General features: G+C 40.4%; 2 protein-coding genes across 2 annotated transcripts; one reads left to right on the top strand and one right to left on the bottom strand.

The window, feature by feature from the left end:
* Positions 1 to 5,600: 5,600 nt before the first annotated feature.
* On the top strand, positions 5,601 to 10,138 carry LOC134206906 (uncharacterized). Its single transcript, XM_062682653.1, has 7 exons — positions 5,601 to 5,995; positions 6,064 to 6,191; positions 6,250 to 6,573; positions 6,634 to 6,823; positions 7,501 to 7,670; positions 8,869 to 9,085; positions 9,496 to 10,138. The coding sequence occupies exons 1-7, from the start codon at positions 5,869 to 5,871 to the stop codon at positions 9,966 to 9,968; spliced, it is 1,629 nt and encodes a 542-aa protein (XP_062538637.1). The 5' UTR covers positions 5,601 to 5,868; the 3' UTR covers positions 9,969 to 10,138.
* Positions 10,139 to 15,423: 5,285 nt separating this feature from the next.
* On the bottom strand, positions 15,424 to 18,072 carry LOC134209748 (uncharacterized). Its single transcript, XM_062685765.1, has 3 exons — positions 17,697 to 18,072; positions 15,954 to 16,666; positions 15,424 to 15,893 (listed from the first exon to the last, which is right to left on the bottom strand). Exons 1-3 carry the CDS (start codon positions 18,065 to 18,067, stop codon positions 15,700 to 15,702), a joined length of 1,278 nt encoding a protein of 425 aa, XP_062541749.1. The 5' UTR covers positions 18,068 to 18,072; the 3' UTR covers positions 15,424 to 15,699.
* Between the last annotated feature and the right edge of the window lie 7,548 nt (positions 18,073 to 25,620).

Raw genomic sequence — 25,620 nt, 5'->3', positions numbered from 1 at the left:
GCTCATGCCTGTTTGTTGACAAAAAAGAACGAGCAGGACGGGAACAACTTCGAGCTACTTCGAGCTGCTCATTGGACAGCACTAGTGTCTCCGGCTCAGCTTCTTACCATCGTCCTGGAAGTCAGCGAAAGTCATCCCCATCCCCCCTTTCTCGGTATACTACCAAAATGTACGTGGCTTAAGAACTAAGACGAATGAACTATATCTGCAACTGAGTAGCTGCGATTATGATGTGATTGCGTTTACGGAGACCTGGCTACACAGTGGAATCCCAGATGCGGAGTTGTCCTCAAATTATAATGTCTATCGTTGTGACCGCGATGTTAATTCGACTCGCCTAAACCGTGGTGGAGGAGTATTGATTGCAGTGAAAAAGAAGTTTCGATGTGAAGTAATTTCGCTTCCGAATGCAGCCGGCTTGGAACACATAGCGATTCGACTCAAACTGCCAACAAAAACAGTGTATATTTGCTGTGTGTACATCAGGCCCAATTCTGAGCCTGCAGTTTATGCGCAGCATTCTTTGAGTATCTACGAGTTGGTGGACACAACATCCAGTAACGATATGGTAGTCCTCCTTGGTGACTACAATCTACCGCATCTATCTTGGCGCTTTGATGACGATATAACTGCTTATGTGCCAATTAACGCCTCCTCTGAGTCAGAAATCATCCTGACGGAATCTGTGCTTGCATCGGGCCTTTTTCAAGTTTCGCACATTGTCAATCACAACTCTCGTTTACTGGACTTGGCGTTTGTTAACGACCCACAATGTGTGGAAGTTTTCCAAGCACCGGTGCCAATATTGAAGGTTGACGCACACCATAAGCCTTTCCTTCTGAATTGTTTTTTACCCTTAACTGACTGTGACAACGACATTGAAATTTGCCAATTTGACTTCCGACAGTATGATGTAAGTGCTGCTTGTAGAAGTCTAGCCAGCGTTAACTGGAACTCGATACTTCATGAGTGTTCTGTTGATGATGCTGTCTGCAAGTTCTACGATGTAATTTACCGCATTCTTCAGGAGCATGTGCCGCGAAAGAAATGCCGATCAACTCGCTTCACTCAGCCGTGGTGGAACAGCAATCTCCGCACCCTCAGGAACAGATTACGCAAGGTGCGGAAGCGTTACTTCAAGCATCGAAGTGATGAAAACATGCTAGCGCTTCAAATGTTGGAACAAGAGTATTCGGATCTGCAAAATAATGCTTTTCGTGAGTATATCGTCGGTCTGGAACGTAATGCTAAAAATGATCCTGTGGGTTTCTGGACTTGTAAAAAGGCGTCGAAAATCTAACGATGTGCCGCGAGAAATACGATTCCAAAATGCAATCGCCAGCTCTGCCGAAGAATCAGTCAACCTGTTGGCTGAATTTTTCAAAGGTTTTTATAACAATAATCAACCACCGGTGACAAATGGGGTGCTTGCTTGGGTGCTTGACAGAATAATGGAATATGATCTACATATGCCTCTCATTGAAGTGTCGGTGGAAGACGTGTTTAGGCGGTTTTCAGATTTGGATGCTACTAAGGGTCCTGGTCCGGATGGCATTCCACCGTTATTCATCAAGCAATGCGCTGAAGCACTTGCTTTGCCAGCATCTATAATCTTCAATCGCTCTTTCTCTACCGGAGTATTTCCAGAGTTATGGAAGGTAGCATCAATCACTCCAATTCATAAATCGGGCACCTTATACGACGCAGGAAACTATCGTGGAATTTCAATTCTAAATTGCTTTTCTAAAGTGCTTGAGTATTTTGCCCACGATACTTTGTATAGAGCCGTAAGTCCAGTTATTTCTGTGCACCAGCATGGGTTTGTGAAATGCAGGTCCACAACAACTAATCTGATGTCTTTTGTAAGCAGTTTGAAGAGTAAAATGGACAAAAATCAACAGGTCGACACGATTTACATTGATTTTGCAAAGGCATTTGATAAAGTACCGCACAATTTGTTGGTTGCCAAGCTGAGGAAAATGGGTCTTCCAGACTGGATAACTATTTGGTTGCGATCCTACCTGACGACACGCTACGCTTATGTGAAAGTTCATGACTGTGAATCATTGCGGTTTGATATTCCATCGGGCGTTCCGCAAGGCAGCCACTTAGGACCGCTTCTTTTCGTTCTAATCATAAACCATTTGTGTGAGCTAATTCAATCCGAAAAGTTGTTATACGCCGACGATTTGAAAATATTCAGAACTGTGCTCTCGTATTTAGACTGTTGTTCTATTCAACGTGACCTTGATGTGCTGCAAGAATGGTGCCAAATTAACGGCATGAATATAAATGCCGGGAAAAGTAGGATTATATCGTTTACCCGATCACGTTCCCCATTGTTGCAGGAATATACAATGGCTTCACAAGCATTACAGCGTGTAAATTCCATCAAGGATCTTGGAATTGTCATTGACAGCAAAGTGAACTTTAAAGAACATATCGCCACTATCACCTCTAAGGCTTTTGCGTTACTCGGGTTGACAAAGAGGATTGCTAAATCGTTTACCGACATTCACGCTCTCAAATCGGTATATTGCGCCATAGTCCGAAGCGTGCTAGAATACGCGGTGCAAGTTTGGGCACCGTATCACCGGACGCAGGAGGACCGCATCGAGCGAGTACAACGATCCTTCGTCCGGTATGCTTTAAGAAACCTGCCGTGGAATGATCGGGTTAGACTCCCTCCGTATGAAAACCGGTGCAAGTTAATGGGACTCAGTACCCTGACATCGAGGCGTGTATTTCTACAGAGGGTTTTCTGTTTTGACCTGGTGAGGAATGTGATTGACTGTGAACACTTATTGAGACAAGTAAATTTTTACGCTCCACACCGTTCTCTACGACGCCGCGCACTGCTCTATATCCCCTCACGTCGAACCTTATATGGCCATCATAATCCACTGCTTAGTTGCTGCAGACATTTTAACGACGTGAGCGACTGTTTAGATTTTAATATTAGCACAGACAAACAGACATAACACTCGTCAAATTTCCATCGTTCACTGATTTACTGGTCAATTCAAATAATCATTAGTTGGTCAATCGATCACTCGTGGCGCGCACATCGTTTTTCTCGAGTTTGACGTTTGCTCACTACCGCAATCTGGTTCGTGATTTGCCCAACTAACTGAAGTCAACAGATGTCGTTAGTGTTTGAACGACGATGAATTTGATGAGTAAATGTTCAATGTGTTATGTCTGTTTGTCTGTGATATTAGTAAGACTACGTTTAAAAATAAGTTAAGGTTACTACTTTAAGTTACAGTCTGTGCAACCATTATATGTTGAAGACAGTGGACAAATAAATAAATAAACAAAATAAAGTAAGCCTGGGAAGAATTCTTCCTCCCCCCGAAAGTTATCGACCCGTTCGAAAAAGTTATTCGTCACCGGTTACTTGAGTCTTCCGAAAATCGCACCATCTTGCTCGAGGAACAGTTTGGTTTTCGACGCGGTCGGTCAACCGTACACCAACTGACTCGAATTGTCAACGTCCTCAGACGGAACAAGTTTGTCTCAAAAACATCCGCCATGACCTTACTCGATGTCGAGAAGGCATTCGACGATGTATGGCAGCGGTTCTCAACCTTTTTCTTGAGAGGTACCCCTTGGAACTTTTGCATTAAATGAGGTACCCCCTCTCGAAATGAGGCTTCCAATCCTTTTGAAAAAATAATACCGAGCCCTTTGAAGGGAAGCTCCTTTAAGCTTTTGAATCCCTTTGAAGTAGACTTCCGCGCCTCTTCATTAGAGGCTTCTGAGCCTCTTGTAGAGAGGCTTCCGCGCCTCTCGAAGGCGGTTTTTGAGCCACTAAAAAGGAGGCTTCCTTTGCAGCTTAAAACGACGATTGAAAGTAAACTTCTGAGCCTCTTGAAAAAAGGATTCTGAGCCTGTTGAATGGGGGCTTCCGAGCCTCTTAAAAAAAGGCTTCCGATCCTCTCGAAAGGAGCCTTCCGAGCCTCTTGAAAGGAGTAGGCTTCTGAGTCTCTTGAAATGACGCTCTTAGAAGAAGGCTTTTCAGCATCATGAAAGGATGCTTTTAAGTCTCTTGAATTGAGGCTTCCTACCCTCTTGAAAGGAGCCATCCGAGCCTCTTGAAAGGAGGCTTTTGAGCCTATTGAAAGGAGGCTTCTGAGCCTGGAAGGAGGTTTTTGAGCCTCTTGAAAGGATCTTGAAAGGAGACTTCCAAACCTCTTGAAAAGAGGCTTCCGAGCCTCTTGAAAGAAGGCTTCCGAGCCTTTTGGAAGAAGTCTTCCGAGCCTTTTGGAAGAAGGCTTCCGAGCCTTTTGGAAGAAGGCTTCCGAGCCTTTTGGAAGAAGGCTTCCCAGCCTCTTAAAAGGATGTTGAAAAGATATTGAAAGGAGGCTTTTGAGCCTCTTGAAAAGCTTGAAAAGCTTCTGAGCCTCTTCAAAAGAGGCTTCCGAGCCTCTTCAAAAGATATTGATTGAAAGGAGGCTTTTGAGCCTCTAGAAAAGAAGTCTTTTGAGCTTCTTGAAAGGGAGGCTTCCGAGTCTCTTGAAAGGAGGCTTTTGGGCCTCTTAAAAGGGATTTTCAGCCTCTTGAAAGGAGGCTTCCGAGCCTCTTGAAAATAGGCTTCCGAGGTTCGTGGAAAGAGGCTTTTCAGCCACTTGAAAGGAGGCCTCTTGAAAAAGGCTTCCGAGCTCTTGAAAAGAGGCTACCGCATCTCTTGAAAGGAGGTTTCTATGCCTCCTAAAATGAGGCTTCCTAGCCTCTTAAAAGAAGGCTTACGAGCCTCTTGAAAGGAGGCAACCTAATCACTTGAAAGGAGGATTCTGAAGTGCCCAAGAGGCTTCCGAGCCTCTTGTAAGTAGGCCTTCAAGCTGCTTGGAAGAAGGCTTCCGAGATGCGTAGAAGGATGCTTCTAATCCTCTTGCAACGAAGCAACCGAGCATTAGTGAAAAAAAAATCATTTTGTTCATTTGACGTTTTGTTCGTTCGATTTTTTGTTCCGCAGCCCTTTATACATTGTGCTAGTTGTGGAAGGCAGAATTAAATTGGGTTTTTTTATCGCATTGCATATTAGCATAGCATAGCATATGTAATTGTACAAATCGTGGGTGGCTATACAATGCTCAATTGAGCAATCTACTGTATATTGTCGCAAATTGGTACTTGGGATTAGTACCTTTTCCTATTCCTAGCAGTTGTATACCTGGCCACGTCCTTACAATCATGGAAGGAAGGGAAGGAATGTTAGTTCAACATCTACTAGTGAAGATGCAGGGAACCCATACTACCTTCATAGATGTCTCGGGAAGGAAAATTTGTATTAGTGGGTAAGGTGAATAATAGGGAGCTATTCGACAATATAGATCGTTTAATATAAAAAAAAAATAAATATTAAAATACGTTCATCAATTTACTTACGAACCGTCCAAATGAGGACAAAGTAACCTGGATTTTACAAATTTGAAATAAAAATACACAATTATCAAAACTATATCAATGAGTTTTGATTGGAATTGTAATACTTCCGCCATTACGCATTTTTGTCCAACACGCACAGAAAATCTAAATATTTGAAATAATTTTAATATTTATTGTTTTCAATAACTGAAATCTATTTGTTGCAAAAATACAGTTGTGTTGAACTAATCATGTTTTGTTTTCAAAACAATATAGAATAATTGTTGATTTTACTAGTATGATGAACAAATAAGTATATTTTTGAAACAACAATTATACACTTTGTTCTGAATATAAAGTTTGTTTATTTCAATCAATAACATTGTAGATTCGAATAATTTTATTTTTCAGTGTGTAAAAGAAAAACGGAACAGTAAGTGCACCGCCAGCATCGCCATTTTGTTTACTGTCGTAAAACGTTTTCATTATCACTGCAAAATGTCCGGGTCGGATAATTCACTTATCGAGGAATTAGATGTTGAGAAAATTTCTGTTGAGGAAGTGCGTCTTATTGAATTGCTCAATAGCTTCGGACTATCTGAGTCTATTATTGAAAGTTTTCTCGGTAAGTTTTTAATTGCTCTTAGCCTATACATATGCTTTGCATTAACCAAATTTCATTTTTTCTCATAGTCAATGGCTACACTACTGAAACGCTCAAGATAATTCAGCGCAAGGAGATTGAAGAATTGATTCCTCCTCCATCCCTCGCAGAAAGAACCAAGTTTATACATCATTTGGATGCCTGGAGAGTAGCTCAGGTACTTCTGTATATTTTCTGCTTTACATTACTTATCATTTTACAAATTGTTTTTACAGGGACTACCAAAAGTTGCCGAATTGTCAACAGAAAGCGTTTCATCCGCTATACAAAGCACCAGTTCCGGTTCTACAACAAAGTCATCCGGGAAAAATCTGATCACCCGTGATTCGTGCACAGCCGCTTTTTTATTGAACAACTCATCGAAAGGACAATCGATTATTGAGAACTATAAAAAAGTTCAATTTCTTTCCCGGTCTGATAAAAAAAGCATCACGCATATCGTCATCGACGAGTTCAAGAACAGATTCTCGAAACTGACATCGTTAGAGTTGATGGAAAAGGCCAAGGAGCTGAAACACATTTTTCCGGGTGAGCCACAGGTAATATTTGTGTTATTTATATTCTCTTTTCTGCTGTGCTGATTAACAGTGTTCTGGCAGGAAACATGGTATCAACCAACATTCGTGACAGACAGCTCGGGAAGGAGGAAACGCATTAACAAACAAGCAAAAGGTCGCTTATATGACAGGAACGTCAACTACAAGGAGGTGGACCATCACATTTCTCAGCAAGTAATAGGTACATCTGAACCTTCCACCGAAAAGGATTCGGACGCTTCCAGTACAAACGGTAAGAGTTTTAATTGAAACATCCAAAATGTGCCCCTCTGTATTATCAACTCGCTCGGTAATAACGTCTATTCTAGTTTATTCAGACTATAAACTATTAAAACTTGAAAAATAGTATTTTGCCGCTAGCTTACCTGTGAGTCAGTCTCTTATTTGACATTTGTGGAGGTCAACTGCACCCTTCCCTTCCGAGCATTTTGATCAATGTGGTAAATAAGAAGGCTTGAGTCCATGTTATCAGCACCTTCCCATCTACTACATTGCTCAGAATACTCGGAACTGGAACTGGATACATTATATGCCAATGAAAATTAAAAGTGTAACCATTGACTTCAGGATACTCCTTCTAAAATAATAAAGCTTGTCATCTTGTAAGAAGCGACTAGCTCAGGGGTTCAATACAGGGTCGACATTCTCGGGAGGACACACTTTCTATACCTTAACTTTGTTACAACAGTGGACCAACACAGAACAAACAAGACACTCTTCCTAATTATTACAAAAGTTACAAACATTCCGAATAAGCTTACACGTATATTTTTCAAAGATACATAAGTAAAGGGGGGGGGGTATCGTTGCGGCCGTTCCGGATTCGTTGAGGTCTGTGGTTCGTGCATGCATACTAGGTGGGAGAGGTGTTATTGGCAGGTTACCTTAGCGGTTGTGGTGTCATTTTAGTCGAACTGCCGGTCCGTGATTCGTTTGAAAGCTTCATACCGACGTTCCGCGTGCTCGCGACCGGCACAGTGGCACATCGGATATTGGGTGGCAACAAGCGGGGGCGGACCCACCGGGCCTTGCTGAACCCTCACCTCCATAGCTTTGGCCACTGCTCTCCGGGGCGTGTGGTGTGGCAATTACGGAGGCTCAGCAACCACCAGCACGGGACTCGCCGATCTATCACGGGGGGGGGGGGGGTGCTTCGGTCGTCCGTTCGGTTTTCAATACTGCTTCTACGACATGATGTTGAACGATGGTGCACATTCCATACGAGAGATAATCAAAATCACTCGACAGGATTATTCCGTCGATTAATACGGCACATTTTTCAAAACTTGCTTGTCTTGGCCTTTGGGATGGGAATTCGTCCAAAAAACTCTTCTTTTCCGCACTCCGAAAACTGCGTGTCATCTGGTTCCTTCCACTTCGTTTTTTTTCTTCTCTTTAACACCCTCCTCCTTTCCTCTCCTCTCTTTTCCCTCTCTTCCTCCAGGCCTTCACATTTGCTCTCATTTTTCCTATTGCTCTCCTGTCTACCTTTTTTTTCTCCAGGAATCGATGCTGCCAACCTTTACGACATCCGATTGTCAATTAGGTGATTAAGGAGATGTTAATAGTATTTTAAATTTACCGTTCAATTTGTTTGTTAAGTTTGTTTTATAAATTCAATTTGGTAACATTATATTTAGTGTCTTGCTAACCTATACTAATTAAGTTATATTTACAACAATTTCTTCAAATAAATAAATCTAACAAATCTAGCCTTAAGTATTCGATATTGTATCGAACCATTGTTCCAAAGTTGTTGGTAACAATCTGAACAGGCACAGTAAAGGCATAAGTACTGGAATGCTAATGGCGTTGTTAGTATTAAGCTTTTTTTGCAGAATACTAGTTGCAATATGTTGAAATTGACCGTTAATTATGTCTCATGCTGTAGAGAATGTTTTGTTTTGTCAATCACTTTAAGTACCGGTCGAGGTACCGGTACTTTGGCTGCCAGGCCGCGGAAGACTAGATGTTGGTCACGCGATTTGAAGCGACATTAGCAATCATTATGTACTCCATTTCACGGTGACGTCATCACCTCACCTATCTCTTTTCACCCTGCAAATCAAATTTGACAGGTAGTGGTCCTGTTGTATTCTAATTTTTATCAAGTGGGAGAGAGAAATGATACAATGCAATGCCCTATACTTTAGAATTAACTCGCTACACGGACGTGCTTTTCTCATTGCATACAAATTATGAAACAACAAGACCATTAACTGTCAAAATTGACATTTAATGGCCTTGTTGTTTTCCAACTTTCATGAAGAATGAAAGACGGGTGTTTTCAAACCAATGCTTCACATACGAAATCACCGAGGATATCAACTTGTTCAAATCGATTTTGCACAGAAGTTTTCGGGAAAAGATGATGTTCTATTCGAACGCTGGATAGGATTTTCCAAAGTCGTGGAACAAATTTTGCAACTTGAAGTGGCAGACGTCAATGGGAGAGCGCTCCTCGCATGCTTGGATGCGGGTGAAGTTACCGAGGGTAAGTTGTCTCTGAGAGATCGACCGATTTTGTTTAACTTTGTTAAACAGTTTGTTGAATCGATGCTCATGACGCATTCCGTCTTGCCACTAATTTTAGTAGGATGTATGTAAATCTTTCGATTTAAGTAGATTTTAACGATGACGCAATCTAAGGTCCAATCACCCTACTTCGTAGACTCCGTTTAGAACTTGATAAATAATTAGTCTTTGGATGTGTTAAACTCTCATAAGCATTGTTTCTTCTGAATGATAGAATCAGTTGATTTGTCCTAAAAAATATGAGGACCTATTATTTTTTATCAATGAAATTCAAATAATTTAAGCTTTTATTCAACCACAAAAAGATATCTTAATAATTACAATGAAACGATATTCTCAATAACACTTTTTATTTATTATTATTTTTAGATGCTCGGAACTATGTGATTGTTGCTCTTCTCGCCCACATACTGCCTCGTGCACACATTAAGTGTCCGGGTAAGAAACGGTGGAAGCCCTCCAACAGTGAAGCGCAGGAAGGTGTAGTGCTCCATGTGCAGCAGCTATCCGACCTAGAATCAACTCTTGCTCGTCTGTTCAAAGGATTTCGTGACAGAGGAATTTCTTCTGCTCCTTTCATCGTCATTCACGGTGAAGATTGGAAGAACCCGACCAGTTTCACTGTCTGGAATAATGTGGTGTCTTACAAGCTGCCAAGTTTTCTGAAAGCTTTGGACATATGCATCAAGATCTACAAGACTTACAGTATCGATTATCCACCGCAGTCAGCTATCATTTGGAAGCTGCTGCCCACGTACTTATTTGAAATCGACGAATCTGAGCAGAACCCTACTGTTGAATCTTTGTGCTCAACAATACGCCAAAAATTATCATCAGAATGATTCGCTGCATCGTTAATAAATGTTTTTGGAAAGCAACCTCGATCAACAGCTTGTACGAACATTTAAATAGAGTGCACAGTTCGATATCATTATATGTTTGTAACTACGAGGGCTGTTCCAGAAACTTTAGCGTTCGAGCATCATTTTTCCGTCATTTTAAAAAACATTATGAAGAAATATTAACTCAGAACAAGAGAGGAAATTAACAAACGAACTTCATTTTCCGTCCGAAAGTGAAAAAACAAGCGAGCAGAAAGTGCAAAGTGACTCTGTAGAGATAACGAGCAACGAAGAAATAGAAATAAACGCCAATGAACCGATAGAGAAGAATAACATTATTGATTTTGATGAGCTGTCTAATCGACTAAGGTTGATGAGTTTGAACTTCAACTTAAAATGGTTAAATACGAATACCTTACCACGCAGTACCGTGTTTGAAATGCAAAAAGATGTCAGAATGAGTATACTTAAACCATGCGAGGAAATCGTTACTAATATGGAGACAACAGGTTACATCTCTTCTGCAAGCGGAACTATGCTCAAGAAAATGTTCGATGTTTTCACCGGTGTAGAAACTGAGTATAAGTTACTTCAAGAATTAAAAGCATCAGATTTATTTAAAGATGCACGAGAATTCATAATAAGTGATGTTTTACAAGCCGGTATTGTAAACAATCAACAGCAACTGATCAATGATCGAATAAGTGGTGAGTTTTTGGCAAAATATATATTTTGATCATATTTTTAACGTCATAAGACGACTTAGTAATATTCCATTCAATTCCACCTCTTGAGTGTAGCTTTACAGATGCGCATTTCAACCTCAACTGTGTCTAATGTCAACATGCCTAACTACAATACCTCAGATACAATCTAACAATCAAGTAGTAGAATTAAACGGAATAGTACTAACTCGTCTAACGAAGAAAAAAGAAGATATTTACTATAATAAATAAGCACTCAATATAATTTTCAAATTAATTCATTATTGCTTTGTAGGTATGTTGATGCCCATACAATTTCATTTGAGGAGGTACTTAGAAACGACAAACATGTTCCAAACAATATTAGCCTGTCTTCATCCGTCCAAGGATGGGCACGTGCGTAGTCTCGTAGATGGAAGCATTTGGAAACAACGGACAGCCGGTGTAGACAAAATTGTTATTCCTTTGAATCTATTTTTCGACGACTTTACCACGTCAGATACTGTGTCACCACATGCATCTAGAACGTCGATATGTGCAATATATTACTATATTCCTTGTTTGCCAGGACATCTTTTATCTAAGTTAGCGAATATTCTAGTTGCAGGTTACATATTAACTGAAGATAGAAAACAATACGAAAACGATGAACTCTTCAGCATTTTGGTAGACATATTGATTCAATTAGAGACAGAAGGCTTAGATATTACATATGAAGGCAAAACAATTACAGTTCACTTTATGCTTGGTTTCATAACAGGGGATAACCTGGGCATTTCTGGCATATTAGTCGACTAGATCAGCTCGAGCCAACTTTTATTGTCGAGTATGCAAACGAAATCGTGCACAACGAGAAATAGATGTGCGTGAATATCCTGAGAGTTTCCGTAGTGTAGAAAGCTACTATTTATATTTATATCTAGGTGATGTTTCGATGACCGTAATCAAAAAAGATAGTATTTTTAATCGCATTCCTTCGTAGCATGTCGCATTGAATATATATTTCGATTTAATGCACGATTTGTGGGAGGGTGTGTGTGTTTATGGACTTGCACATTGTTTGAAGTACTTTGTTACAACAAAAAAAAAGTTTTCACTAGATGAACTCAATGCAAGAAAGAATCTCTTCGTTTTTGGTAGTTTAAATAACTCAAATATTCCTAACGATATTAAAGACGTTAATATAGCTAAAAGTAAAATCAAATTAACAGCTAGCGAGATAAAAACACTGTTGACATTCTTCCCGCTTATTGTGGGAAAAGCGGTTCCAAATGATGATAGCGTCTGGAAGTATTTATGCGGTCTTTTAAAAATATGCCATATACTTATGCTGAGGGAGTTTCCACTAAGGTTGGTTGAAACTTTGCGAAAATTGGTTGAAATTCATCACTCACAATATCAAGAGCTTTTCAATGATACACTCAAACCGAAGCATCACAATCTCTTGCATTATGCATCATCTTTACTCACTTCTGGCACACCGCGCCACCAATGGGCGATGAGGGGCGAAGGAAAGCATCGGGAGGCAAAACAATATAGCAGAGTGAGCAATAATAAAATCAATTTATGTAAATCATTAAGCATCAAAGCAGGATATAAATTTGCTTATAATGTGCTTAACAATGCGTTCATCCCTCCTACAATAGAAATAAACGAATCTGATATTAAGCTGGAATCGTTAAGACCAGATCATCAACATCTACTAGGCGAATTAGGTAATAACATCACTGTGGAATATATTGATCGTCTGATAAAAAAAGGATCGACTTTTGAAAAGGGTACCATATTTTACACATGTCAGGAGAATTTCATAAAGCTGTTTGAGTTGGAGAGTATATTTAGAGATAACAAAAACACACTCACGTTTATTTGTACTAAAATTAATTCAAACGGTTTTAATGATCACTTACAATCATTTGAAGTGTACAAGTCAGGAGTTCATACAATCGTATCAAACGTGGAAGAAACGGAAGTATTTGCAATTAATGAGCATGAGCATGAGCATGAGCAGGATAACCGTACAATTCGTAGTTGCTACTCCGTGATTGACTAGAACTTGCGAAATTGCACAGGGAACCAATTGAATGGAGCTTGGGTTTAGCTATCATTCTCAATGTGCAAATTTCGGAAATTCAATGCATTTTACTAAGTCAATTACGGCGCCGGCCACGTCCTTACGGTCATCAAGGGAAGGAAGGATTATTAGTTCAACTCTCGTTGCTACTAGAGACCGAGTATACCTCTGCATCTCCACGATAGTCTTAGGATAGGATATTGTGTTAGTATGAAGGGATATATTATCTGGATTCACTTTGGTAAGTGATGCGATCTATGGGATAGGAATATATGAATGAGAATTAAAAGTACTAGAGTAATGAGAAAGTATTAAAGTGAATTCTAATGGGATTCATTTTTTACAATTCGAATTTGAATGCTATTGGATTCTTATACCACGCACACGTCTACCACACCATCGCTACCCGCACATTAACCTCACACATTCTTACTTGTATGAGGCCTGCACGAGCATAGCGACCGTATATAGCATTCGTATGCGGGTACAAATGAATACCAATCTATTTTTACATTTTATTTACTGCTACTAAGTAACAGGCAGCTTTTTATAACAATTCTATATTTAGAATCATACTTGCTAGCAATGAGAATTTGATTTGCAAAGAGATTGAGTTATATGATTAACGAAATTATCTAATAGGAAATTGAAAAGGGCCAGGGATCAAACCCTTAATCTCCTGCTTATGAGGCAGAAGCAGTGACACAAGGCCACCAAGCACCCTCGTGGAAGAAACGGAAGTATTTGCAATTAATTTACATAAAGTAGATGAGACTTTTTTTTTTAGATTCTGCAACTTTGTTGACTTAGTATAAAAATGTACGATAATAAAATAAAATAAAACTGAATCACGTCTTTCCATCAAAAACTGTAATCGTGATATGCCCTAGTTTCAATTAGCAAGCGCATTAGAAACAAATAGCATCAACATAATTAGCCGCGGTATTTTGCTGATTGAAAGTAGAGCACATCACGATGGACAAAAAATATTTCAATGAATTTATTTTAATTGATTTAATAATAATGACTGCATTAAAACAAAAATGACACATTTTTATTCCAATGCATGAATATTATTGTTTCAACAAAAAAAGTTTTTGAATTAAAAATTATGTTTGTTGATCTACCTTGATTCGAATTGACAAATATAATAATAAATTTTATTGAATCAAATACAAGGTGGTTATAGAATCAATTGAAAATTATTTTAGGTCGCCATACAATGCAGTATTATTATTGAAATTATACATATATTTTTTGAAATCAAAATTTTTTTCTGTGCGTGAAGGTACCCCCTAGGGCCAGCGAAGGTACCCCCAGGGGTACATGTACCCCAGGTTGAGAACCGCTGATGTATGGCATGATGGCCTGGTGTAGAAACTACAACGCTACAATCTTCCCAGCTACCTGGTGAAAATCATCAACAATTACCAGTCGCAAGGACATTCCGGGTCTCAATCAGCGCCAGCGGAGCTAGTTCCAATGCGCACAACATTGTCGCAGGCGTCCCCCAGGGCAATATTCTCGGGCCCCTGCTTTTCAATCTGTTCACCTCCGACATTCCAGAACCTCCAGAAGGCGGCATTCTGTCTGTTCGCATATGACACCTCCATCGACAGGTTGACAAGACGGTGAAAAAGTGTAACGTTTTTGTGGAAACTACTGTACCCTTTGATCAACCGCTGGTCGTCATTGTCCCTGAAGAATAAGCTTGTTGTCTACAAGCAAATCATCCTCCCTGTTATCGAATACAGGGTGTCTGCAAATTATCCGTATATGTAAACGGACCATTATGGCCCGTTTACATATGAGCTAGTTCTAACGGACAATGCACTATCCGATAATACTAGCGCGATATAAGCACAATGTAAACAGGAATTGTCCTCGCTAATAAGCGTTTACATTATGCTAATTTCGTGCTAGTATTGTCGGATAGTGCATTGTCCGCTAGAACTAGTTCATATGTAAACGGGCCATTAGCTTCGGATCAGGTTATCAAATTTTCAATGTAAATATTAGTGAACATAGTAGTTAGAATATCAAATTGTGGTTTTAAGATTACACCGAAACAGCGCCTATAAAAGGCCAACTTATAGAATCATTCTAAGAGTCACTTTTAAAATGCCGAACTTTAAATTCAAGTTAAACATAAATTATTATTTTAAGATGAAGGGCTATGAAGCCGATCACTCAAAATGTACAAACATTGTTAAAAACACAAATACAAAATAAGTAATATTAAAGTTAAAAAAAAGTTCGCTTATGGATCATTTCTATCGCCTATCGTATACTTAGTTTATACGAGAAAGGCAAAAAGACTTTATTCATCTTACTACTTATTATGGCTCATCGTTACAACCAATCATATCGGAAAAGCAAAATTACCAGTAGTACCTTATTGAGTTTTGCGAAACTTGGGAAGGATGTTACATCATAATTGTTCGCACAATCGAAGGATTCGGAGTTCATCGCACTGTAGACAATTGTCGGTGGACTCGATGGCCAATTATTGTGTTGGAGCTTGCGTAGAAATCTGAACCTTATGGTTGTCTCCCGGAATGTGATATCATATACTGGTAAAGTTATTATTTCAAATCAAGCGGTGAACACTGAACGGCATCTAATAGGTACTATGAAGACAAAAATGTATTAGCCTATTACAATTAGGTACTTCAAGTTATTTTTTATTGCTATGGTAATTTGATGTTTTTACTTAAAATAAGTTTATAATTTATTGCTGAGCGTTTTTCATGCAGGAAATATTTTAACATATCAAAAAGGCATCTAGTAATATGAAAAATCATCATTTAATTATAGTTGTCTTTGATAAATGATGATGTTGCATATCTACAAGATGAGAAATAGTCATATCGGAAATTACCGTTTTGTTTTTACATCGGATAATTATCTTGCAGGTAGAGTGACTGATAATCATTACATTGTAAACGATCATTCAGTCAAGCAATCCCTCACGATCGAATCGTTCCAACAGCACAGTGATAGATTTGCGGTACCGCCCTCCATTGTACTGCAGAAGGCGTAGTTTTTCTGCTTTCTGCTCGTCCACCAAAGCGTCGAAGCTGATGTCTACTTCCGTTGAGGTGTCCATCATTACGATCGGCAGAATGGATACTGCTGCGATAAAACCTGTAACAGTTGAGACGTTTTAGTAACTAATCGCAAACGTAAGTTGTGAACATGTCGAACCAAAAAAGCCCATTCTTTTGATTTCAAGTTTTACATCGTCCAACGTTGGTATATTCTCATAATCTGCTGCTTCCAAGCTTGACTTCAGGGTAGTATGGTACACATTTACCAAATCGTCTCTTCGATTCTCCCGTACCTCGAAATTTGGACAATTCACCAGAGAATAGTTCAGATCTATCCCTGGGCTTGTGTAGCAGCTCAGTTGATAATCGACGAACATGGCATCTTTCGAGTTTCCGTTAGTGTCGTACTGAAACAGAATGTTGTTCATCCATAAGTCCCCATGGTTTACCACTTTATACCCGTTGGCAAACTTTTGATTCAAGCAACTCTGAATACGGGTCTTGTAGCGTGGCGACATCCGTTTTAGTTTTGCGATGATATTGGGGCTGAAACCTGTCCAGTACTTCTCTGCACAGTTTATGAGAGATGTTAAACCATTGGCCAAAATGTCCAACATAGTATTGTCCTCCAAGGCAACATGTGGATTCATAAACCCGTACTCCAAGCGTTCAGTTAGTTCATTGAACTTAGACTTACTGCTGCTTGCCAGCATCATCGAAGCAGCGTGGAACTTGGCGATCTTGCGCATAACTGTAGAGCAATGGTTGTAATCTAAGCCTCCTAGACTGCGATCTGCCATCGTGAACTCCAAAGCCTTCAGATCTTGGAAGATGATCAATCGTACTGGGTCGCTAGTTGCATAGAATATTCTGGAAGAATTTTATTATTTCGATTACTTCGTTGATAGTCAATATCCGCACTCATACTATAGTTATGTTGCCACTGAATATGAACTATTTGCTATTATCATAACACCTAGAAATGGAACAGAAAATTACCCGAGGTTGCGGATCCATCATGACCGGTAGTGAAAAAATAAGGGTTGAAATAAAAAGCGCATGGGCTTACAGTCTAAGACCTGAAAATGATTAACCGCACTGTACTTCTATACCTTGTACGCTTCTATACAGATGTCCGTGAATGCTACTCAACAAAGGTTAAAGAATCGTACCCATCTGTTCTATCAGTTTACAGTTCCGTCCCGAGCTGTAGGTGTGAATATCACTGCGATTAATACGACTTTATCTTTGACCCTCTATGCAGCCCAAGATAGGTACCTTAACGGAGCATCAAAAAGTTAGAAGCGAAAAATAAATAATTCCAAGCAATTCAGCATTTCGACAGTTCAAAAATGCAATAAAATAAAAATTCAACATACTATCTAAGTGTTCACTAAACCAGGCAGGATTTGTGGGCGAACGCTCTACTACGGATCATGTGTTCGCCATACGCCAGATGTTGCCGAAATACCGCGAATACAACTTGCCCAACCCACACATCACCCATTCATTGACTAAAACCGCATTATGATACAATCGATCGAGACTGATTATGGCAGCTAATTCTGTAATTATTTCCGGAAAAACTGTTTGAGGTTCACAGCAAGGTGATGACCTTTCGTGCCTGATATTCAACATCGCTTTGGAGGGGTAACACAAAAATGAGAGAGTGACACAAGTGGTACGATTTTCACGAAGGTCGTTCAGCTATTTGGCTTCGCCAAAAACATTGATATTATGGCCCGTAACTTTAAGAATATGAAGGGCTACATCACGGATCGGACTTGTCATCAACACGCCGAATACTAAGTACATGATAGGAAGAGTCTCAATAGGAATTTGAAATATCATCGACTTTTGATGTATAAAAAAAATCAGAAACATTTACTGCAATACTTACTTGGCGGCAAATTTTTCTCCATTCGCCAAACGGGACAGTTCAGGAACCACGTTACGTACCATGTAGACTTCCTTTTCGTACGCATTAAGCATTCCAATGACGGGTCCACGGAAGCCGGTATCCGGCATGCACTTCACAATCAACGATATTTCCTCGTCCGGTTGTACCGAACCAGAAACTCTCTTAAAACACACCCAAACTCGAAACACATCGCTCAAGTAGTTGTCTCCAGCGGTGGTGGCCGTTCGAACGATGAATTGATCGATTTTGACACTGATACGCGTGGGATACTCAAGACCACATTCGAGAGCCTCGAGAATCAGGGATTCGTTCAAGTATTCAGGAAAAAGGTTTGGTTTGCTGGCAGCCATGGTGGAGATCGAAATGCGAATGATAGTAAAGTTTGATCATGATGTATGAATTGTGCTCTGACTGTCCCGATAAAACTAAAAACGTAGATATCATTTTTAGTAATTACTAGTCATCAGTTGATATGGAGAATCCGATTATGAAGTTTCCCATGGGTAAATATCGGAAAGGGTATCTTAAAGAATATAAAATATTTCTAGACGACTCATTCTCGAACAATGAATGATTATAACGGATTTGATCACACAGTACCTGGTTCACATACTCGATTTTAAAAATAGTTAGCATAAGTGCTACATCATTAGCTCATTAGTGTCTAATCATGCCAGTAGTTATAACATCATATTGTGGCAGTAGGTGAAGAACTGACTGTGTCAGTTAAAATTACCGCAAATAAAGATCTGAGAAATAATTCTGGCAGTTCTCTATGTAATCTGCTGTCATAAATATAAGCCAATTCCACAAGTAGTGAAAAGAAAAAAACTTAAACTCCGCTGTTTGGCTGTGTACTAAAGCGTCGATAGCCAACATGCAGACATCCTTGTGGTGCCTCAATGAGCATCTCGACTCTTCTTGTGGAAAAATTTCATCGTTTTATCGGAATTCTTATGTCAGTTTGCATTTTTTTTCACACTTTCCTGAACATTGCTTCATGAAAGGATGTATTGAAAGAGAATGAAACTTTGATTTAACAGAACTGGCAAGAAAAGAGTTACCCGATCTTTGAACGTGATCGACTTTTGGCAGAAGGCTAGCGAAAAGGAAAAACCATTATGTCGTATCAGAAGAATATTGAAAATTTGAAAAAAAAATCACAATCTTACAGTAGGTTGGCTCCAACATATGCCGGCTCCTGTTGAAAGATCAAACCTTTCAACTGCCAGATCAGATGCAATCGATGATATGAAGAGTTATGAGGTTTGGAGTTTGTCAATAGCTTTCGGATACCATCTTCGTCAGTCGGAAGACTCGATGGGCTACAGCAGGACCACTGGTTCACGAAACCATTGTTGGCAAACTTGGTCAACGATACCAGACTGCCTGTTACCAAATGGTGTCAGGCCATCTGGCCGAATGCCGCTTGGCCGAATGCCGTTTGGCCGAATAATTAAAAAAAATTGACCTCAGTTTAAGAGTGGTCCTTTTTCCTACTTACTTCTTCTTTCTTCGTTCTTCCTTCTTTCTTCCTCCTTGTTAATTCTTTATTCTTCCTTCCTCCTTGTTCCTTTTTCTTTCTTCCTTCTTCATTCTTCCTACTTGTCTTCCTTCTTTCTTCTTTCTGGTTCCTTTTTCTTCTTCTTTCTTCCCTCTTCCTCCTTCCTTCGTTTTTCCTTCTTTCTTCTTCGTTCTTCCTTCTTCCTTATCCATTCTTCTTCTTCCTTCATTCTTCTTTATTCCTTTTTCTTCTTCCTTCGTTTTTGTTTCTTCTTTCTTTTTCCCCTTTCCTTCTTCATTCGTCCTTCTTCCTTCTTTCTTCGTTCTTGTTCCTTCTTTTTTCTTTCTTCTTTCTTCTTCCTTCTTTTTTCTTTTTTTTTCCTTCTTCCTTATCCCATCTTCTTTTTCCTTCTTCTGTCTTCCTTCTTCCTTATTTCTTCTTCTTTTTTCTTATTCCTTCTTCCTTCGTTTTTGTACCTTCTTCCTTCTTTCTTTCTTCATTCTTCCTTCTTTCTTCTTTTTCTTCCATCTTCCTTTTTTTTTCCTTCTTCTTTCTGCCTTGTTCTTTCTTCCTTCTTCTTCTTCTTCTGAAGAATTCTTCATTCTCCCTTTTTCCTTCTTCCTTTTCTCTCTTCCCTCTTCATTCACCCTTCTTCCTTCTCCCTTCACTCTTGTTCTTTCCTCCTTATTCTTTCTTTCTTCATCCTTCTTCTTTCTTCCTTCTTCCTTCTCACTTCTTCCTACTTGCTTACCACTACTCACTTCTCACTTCGTAAGGAAACGTATTTCAACTATTCGGCCAAACGGCATTTGGCCAAATGACCCTAAACCTATCAAATATATTATATAAATATAATATATTTGATAATATATTAAGAATACGCTTCTGAACTAAAATCTTGAATTTGAAAGTGCGGAAGCCTTCATTTGAGAGGCATGAAGGCTTTTCTTTATAAAAGCCCAAGTAACCGTGAAGCTATATATGCTTGTGAAAAAACAGCCCTTAAAGTTTACTTAAAGTGGAAAATTGCACTTATAAGACAGAATTAATGGTTCATTACAATGACATGTTGAAATAAAGCATCAGTTATGCATCGCTGCATTCGTCATGCTGATTTAGAGTATCGTTGTCTGACAGTTGATAAATAAATGAAACGTCACCCCGTTAAAACTGATCTAATGCAGTTAGCATTTAGCATGCCGATTTGAGATTGATTTATGTGCAATATTGTAATGCTTGGTGTTACTTGGGAGCTCAGTTGCTTCGATGCAAGAGGCTGGAAGCCTCCTTCACGCGTGTCGGAAACCTCCTTCCATGCAGGTCGTAAGCCTTCTTTTAAAAGGCTCGGAGACCTTTCTTCAAAAGTCTCCTTTCAAGAAGCTCGGAAGCTTCCTTGCAAGAGACTCCTTCTTTCAAAAGACTCGGAAGCTTCCTGCCAGAAGGCTCGGAAGTCTCCTTTCAAGAGGCACGGAGACCTACTTTCAAAAGGCTGCAATAAAGGAAAATATTATCCCAAATTTGTTTCTACAGAACTGCCGTGGATCGCATATCTGTCCCATCTTTGCTGGGTTTCCTATTCATATGGGACAAATATACGATTCACGGCAGAGAAACTCCCAAGGTTCCAAAAACTTTGGTTTCAAAAGAAGAAAATTATTTATGTTTGATTCGTCGTCTATTAATGACAACAATATCGACCCCACCACAGGCGCTGTCAAGACGATCATTTCTATAGATAAAATAATTTGGATTTTTTCTAATGGGGCTCTCCAGGTTTTATATACGTTTCAGTTCAGCTGCCAATAATAGAACAAAACCTGCCAAAGCCGTCTTTCCCCCTACCTAAATCAGTAGCATGACCGTTATTTTTAATTCAGTACCAGATCCAAACCAATCCTGAATGACACAAATGTCCAAGCTTGATGCATCTTTTCTCTTTGAAACCAACCGCGTCACATTATGCATCGGTGGGATCAGCTGTGTAAAGACAGTGTGAAACAACACTCCGCACGCCATTATTATTTAATAGCATAGGCGTAACTAGGCGTGGAAACCCATTAGCGAACGTTTCTGGGTGTTGAGGATACGGGGCAAATTCTTCTATTATAGTCTAATCTCTTCGATGAATTTTTCTCATTAGTTCGTCAGGAAACCTTGATCGGCTGGTAACAAAAATGGACAAATGGGGAGATGGGTAGATGGTTGTATTCAATTCGTCAACAGGTAGCGAGGCGACCATGGTTCAAAAAAATTGAATTTGGGACGAGATTTCATTCGAACCATGTGTCTAATGTCCAATCACTACTCTTTAAATGCACATCTTTTTCGAGTGGGGCTCTCAGAAGGCAATCTCTGTGTTTGGGGCGCAGATTACCAAGACATTGACCATGTCGTGTGGGCGTGCGAGGAGCATCGTGGCCCCAGAACTGTGCTAACTGAATATCTGCGGGTCCGAGGAACGCAGCCGAGGTCTATTAGGGAAGTGTTGGCGGGTCTTGATCTCGAATACATGTCCCTTGTCCACCATTTTCTGAAAGTGGCTGATATTAGACTGTAATTGTAGTCCACCCATCCCTTTCGTTGACGTAGTCCTTTAAGAATGTCTCCCTCTTGTTGTCTACCGTTAAATCTCACTCGTATGTCTTCCTCACGCTGCTATCTTCCAAAACATGTTTATCTCGTTACAGATATGAAACATCGCCAATGATATCAACTATGTGAATATCAACATCATATGTAATTAATTTAAGCACCCTAAATTCCCTTCCTTTTCTTCAATATTATTGTATTCCCTAACCTCGACCAAACCGCGAGTCTTACGGTTCCCCAAAACTAACATTAGTGTATAAGAATCATAACAAACTGTATTTAAAAACATGATTCCGGCTCCGTAACGCTTCACGGCAAATGAGCCTTCCAAATAAATGATAGATAAAAAACAGTCTAATCAACGTTTACGCACCGACAAACGATAAATCCGACGACGTGAAGGACATGTTTTATGAATGTCTTGATAAAGCCTATGGAGAGTGCCCAAAGCATGAAAATTGTTATCGGAGACGCTTAGGTCGGTAGAGAAGACTTTTTCCGTCCTATAATTGGTAGGGAGAGTCTTCACTCCGCTACCAGTGAAAACGGCCTACGTATAGTAAATTTCGCTGCTGCCAGAGGGATGGCCATCAGTAGCCCTACTTTGCACGAAAGAACATCCGAAAGCACACCTGGAGACACCCAAATGGTGAAACTTGCAACCAGATAGACCCACGATGGGCGCCATTTCACGGATGTTATCGATGTGCGGACGCTCAGAGGTCCGAACATTGACTCTGATCACTATCTCGTTGTCAGTAAAATTCGATCACGGTTGTCAACTGTATCGAAGGAAAGATCACAGCTAACAATGCGTTACAATAACCAGCGATTGCCGACGGAAGGAGTGTCGGCTAAATAGCGCCAGAAGTTCGACGAACGAATAAGTGCAATCAACGTTAGTGACAACATCAACGATCTATGGCCATGGGAATCGATCCAAGGAGCGGTGAGCACAACAGCAAGAGAAGTGGTAGGCACTGCACAGCGACGACCCAGGACGGGTTGGTTCGATGTAAGTGACAGTGAGTGAGAGTGACAGACGAGAAGAACGTTGCCAGAAGCCGGGTGTTGGTGTCGGGTACCCGATCGAATAGAAATCGGTACAAGGAAGCAAGAGCAGCCGAAAAACGAACCCACCGCAGGAAGAAGAAAGAGTACCTATGAAGAACAAGTGTGCGAGGTGCAGGAAAAAATGGAGCAGAATGATATGCGGAGGTTTTAAGAGACTGTTAATGGCGTGCGGAGAAATACAGCGCCATCACCCGTCATGTGCAACGACCAAGAAGGGAATTTACAGACAGATAAAACCGAAGTAGCTGCTAGGTGGAAGCAACACTTCGAGACATTGTTGAATAGTGGAAGTGACGGGGCATCGGTGAACAGAATAAATATTAGCGACGATGGACAAGCTGTGGAGTCGCCTACTGAAAAACAATAATGCTGCGAGGAAGGACCAGCTCCCGGCTAAACTTCTCAAGCATGGCAGTGAGCAGCTTTATGAAGTTCTGCACTATATTATGTCGAAAATATGGTAAGACGAGGAAATGCCTGCTAGCTGGTTGGACGGCCTCGTTTGTCCTCTCTTTAAGAAAGGGCACCGACTGGAGTGCGCCAATTACCGAGGAATAACCCTCCTTAATTCGGCGTACAAAATTATGTCCTGTATTCTGCTAAACAGATTGAGACCGCTTGAAGAGTCCTTCGTCGGCGAATACCAAGCCGGTTTTCGTGAGGACCGATCAACGACGGATCAAATGTTTACCCTGAGACAAATCCTTGATAAATTCCGGGAGTACAACTTGCAGACACATCATCTGTTGCCCAGGATCGAGTCCAGCGCGCATGGATTGCAATTGAAATTGTTTGATTAAGTTTATCGCTAATTCGTCCTGGAACTAACATTAAGAACTTCGCGAAAAATACAACTGATTTCCAATGATGCTGTGACTGCCTCAAAACGCTGTGTCTGTGTCAACGTGTCTTCTCCATATAAGTGTATATAAATGTTTGTAGGCCGTGGGATTATTGGGAAATTTCCAGTTAGCCTTGCGAGCAAAGGCGAAGGATTGCCAGCCCGGAGATGGCGAGTTCGATTCTCTAAGATGTTTTCGGGTGGGAAAAATTCTCGTCTCCCTGGGCATAGTGTATCCATTGTACTTGCCACACAAGCTTTCAATGAAACTGAGGAAATGCTGATAGAATACTAAGTTGAAAAGCATTTAAAGTTCCATGTGGGCAAGGATGTTATCGATCATTTAGTAATCTGCGTGCTATCATTTAGTAGTTTGTCAATAACTCATTCCAGAGACTAAATTTCAATGTGTGTTATATGGTGGACTTCTAGTGCAAAGGTTTACCTACAGCTCTGCCTAACAGTTCGTTGTATGATTTTCAAAATAACGGAGCTATAGCTCCAGTAGCAGTAACTTATACTAAATGATTGACATTTTGTTATCATTTATTTAGTATAAGTTACTGCTACTAGCGCTACAGCTCTGTTATGAGTTAAATTCAAACATTGACCTGTTAGGCAGAGTTGTAGCAAAACCTTCGCACTAGAAGTCCACCATACAACACATTTTGAAATTTAGCCTCTGGAATGAGTTATTTACAAACCACTAAGTGATCGATTTGGGGCCCTCCTTAGCCGTGCGGTAAGACGCGCAGCTTCAAAGCAAGACCATGCTGAGGGTGGTTGGGTTGATTCCCGGTGCCGGTCTAGGCAATTTTCGGTTTGGAAATTATCTCGATTTCCCTGGGCATAAAAGTATCATCGTGCTAGCCTCATGATATACGAATGCAAAAATGATAACCTGGCTTAGAAACCTCGCAGTTAATAACTGTGGAAGTGCTTAGCGAACACTAAGCTGCGAGGCGGCTCTGTCCCAGTGTGGGGATGTAATGCCAATAACAAGAAGAAGTGATCGAACGCAGATTATTAAATGATCGATACCATCCTTGCATGTGGGATTGTAGAGCCATTGAAGTAGAAGAATAATATACAACCATGGTGACGAATCTAAGAGCACGCGCCGGACATAGGTTTTCCAGCTCAGGATCTCCAGGAAATCCAGGAGGATAACGGCTGCTAGGGTTGACCAACTACCAGAAGAGCTCCTTAAACAAGGTGGTGAGGCTCTGGTTATAGCGCACCACTGAATAATTGATTTGGGAGTTTTGTCGCAGGTATGGATGGAAGGTGTTGTGTTCCATGTACAAAAAAAAACGAAAAGCTGCATAGTAGCAACTACCACGCAATCGCATTTCTGAACGCTGGCTACACGATACTCTGCAAAAGAATTCGTGTAGCTGTGGCCGGCGGGATTCTTGGGTGAATAATGGATCCGGTGACTGTCCAGACATTTGGTATCGCCGACGACATTGATATTATGGCACGTAACTTTGAGAAGATGGAGGAATCATTCCCTGTGTCGCATCGGATTGAGTCAGACGTAGGATCTGTATCTCTTCACGCGAATTAGAGTTTCGTTTCGAAGTGCGCTTCAGTTAAACGCGCGGTTTTGCTACTGCCGAAAAACGGCACCGGACTCTTCGCAAGGTGAATTCCTGGCGGCCAGAAGGAAGCGGGCTGCAATTGGTAAATCACCAACTGGTGATCATTGCAGTGCCGTGACGGAGTATCATCCACCCCAAACGACGACGTCGTACCCGGTACCTACAAGCAGCAACAAAAAAGCTAAGTACCTAACAGCATTCTATTGTCTGCATACGGCATCATTCCACGCTGTTCTGCTTCCACAGCGTAGAGTTGGTTACACTTTTTCGCAAACAGAAAGAATCGGGCAG

The sequence above is a fragment of the Armigeres subalbatus genome, chromosome 1 (assembly GCF_024139115.2).
Source record: "Armigeres subalbatus isolate Guangzhou_Male chromosome 1, GZ_Asu_2, whole genome shotgun sequence".
NCBI classification, from domain to species: domain Eukaryota; kingdom Metazoa; phylum Arthropoda; class Insecta; order Diptera; family Culicidae; genus Armigeres; species Armigeres subalbatus.
This window is presented reverse-complemented; position numbering and strand designations above follow the sequence as displayed.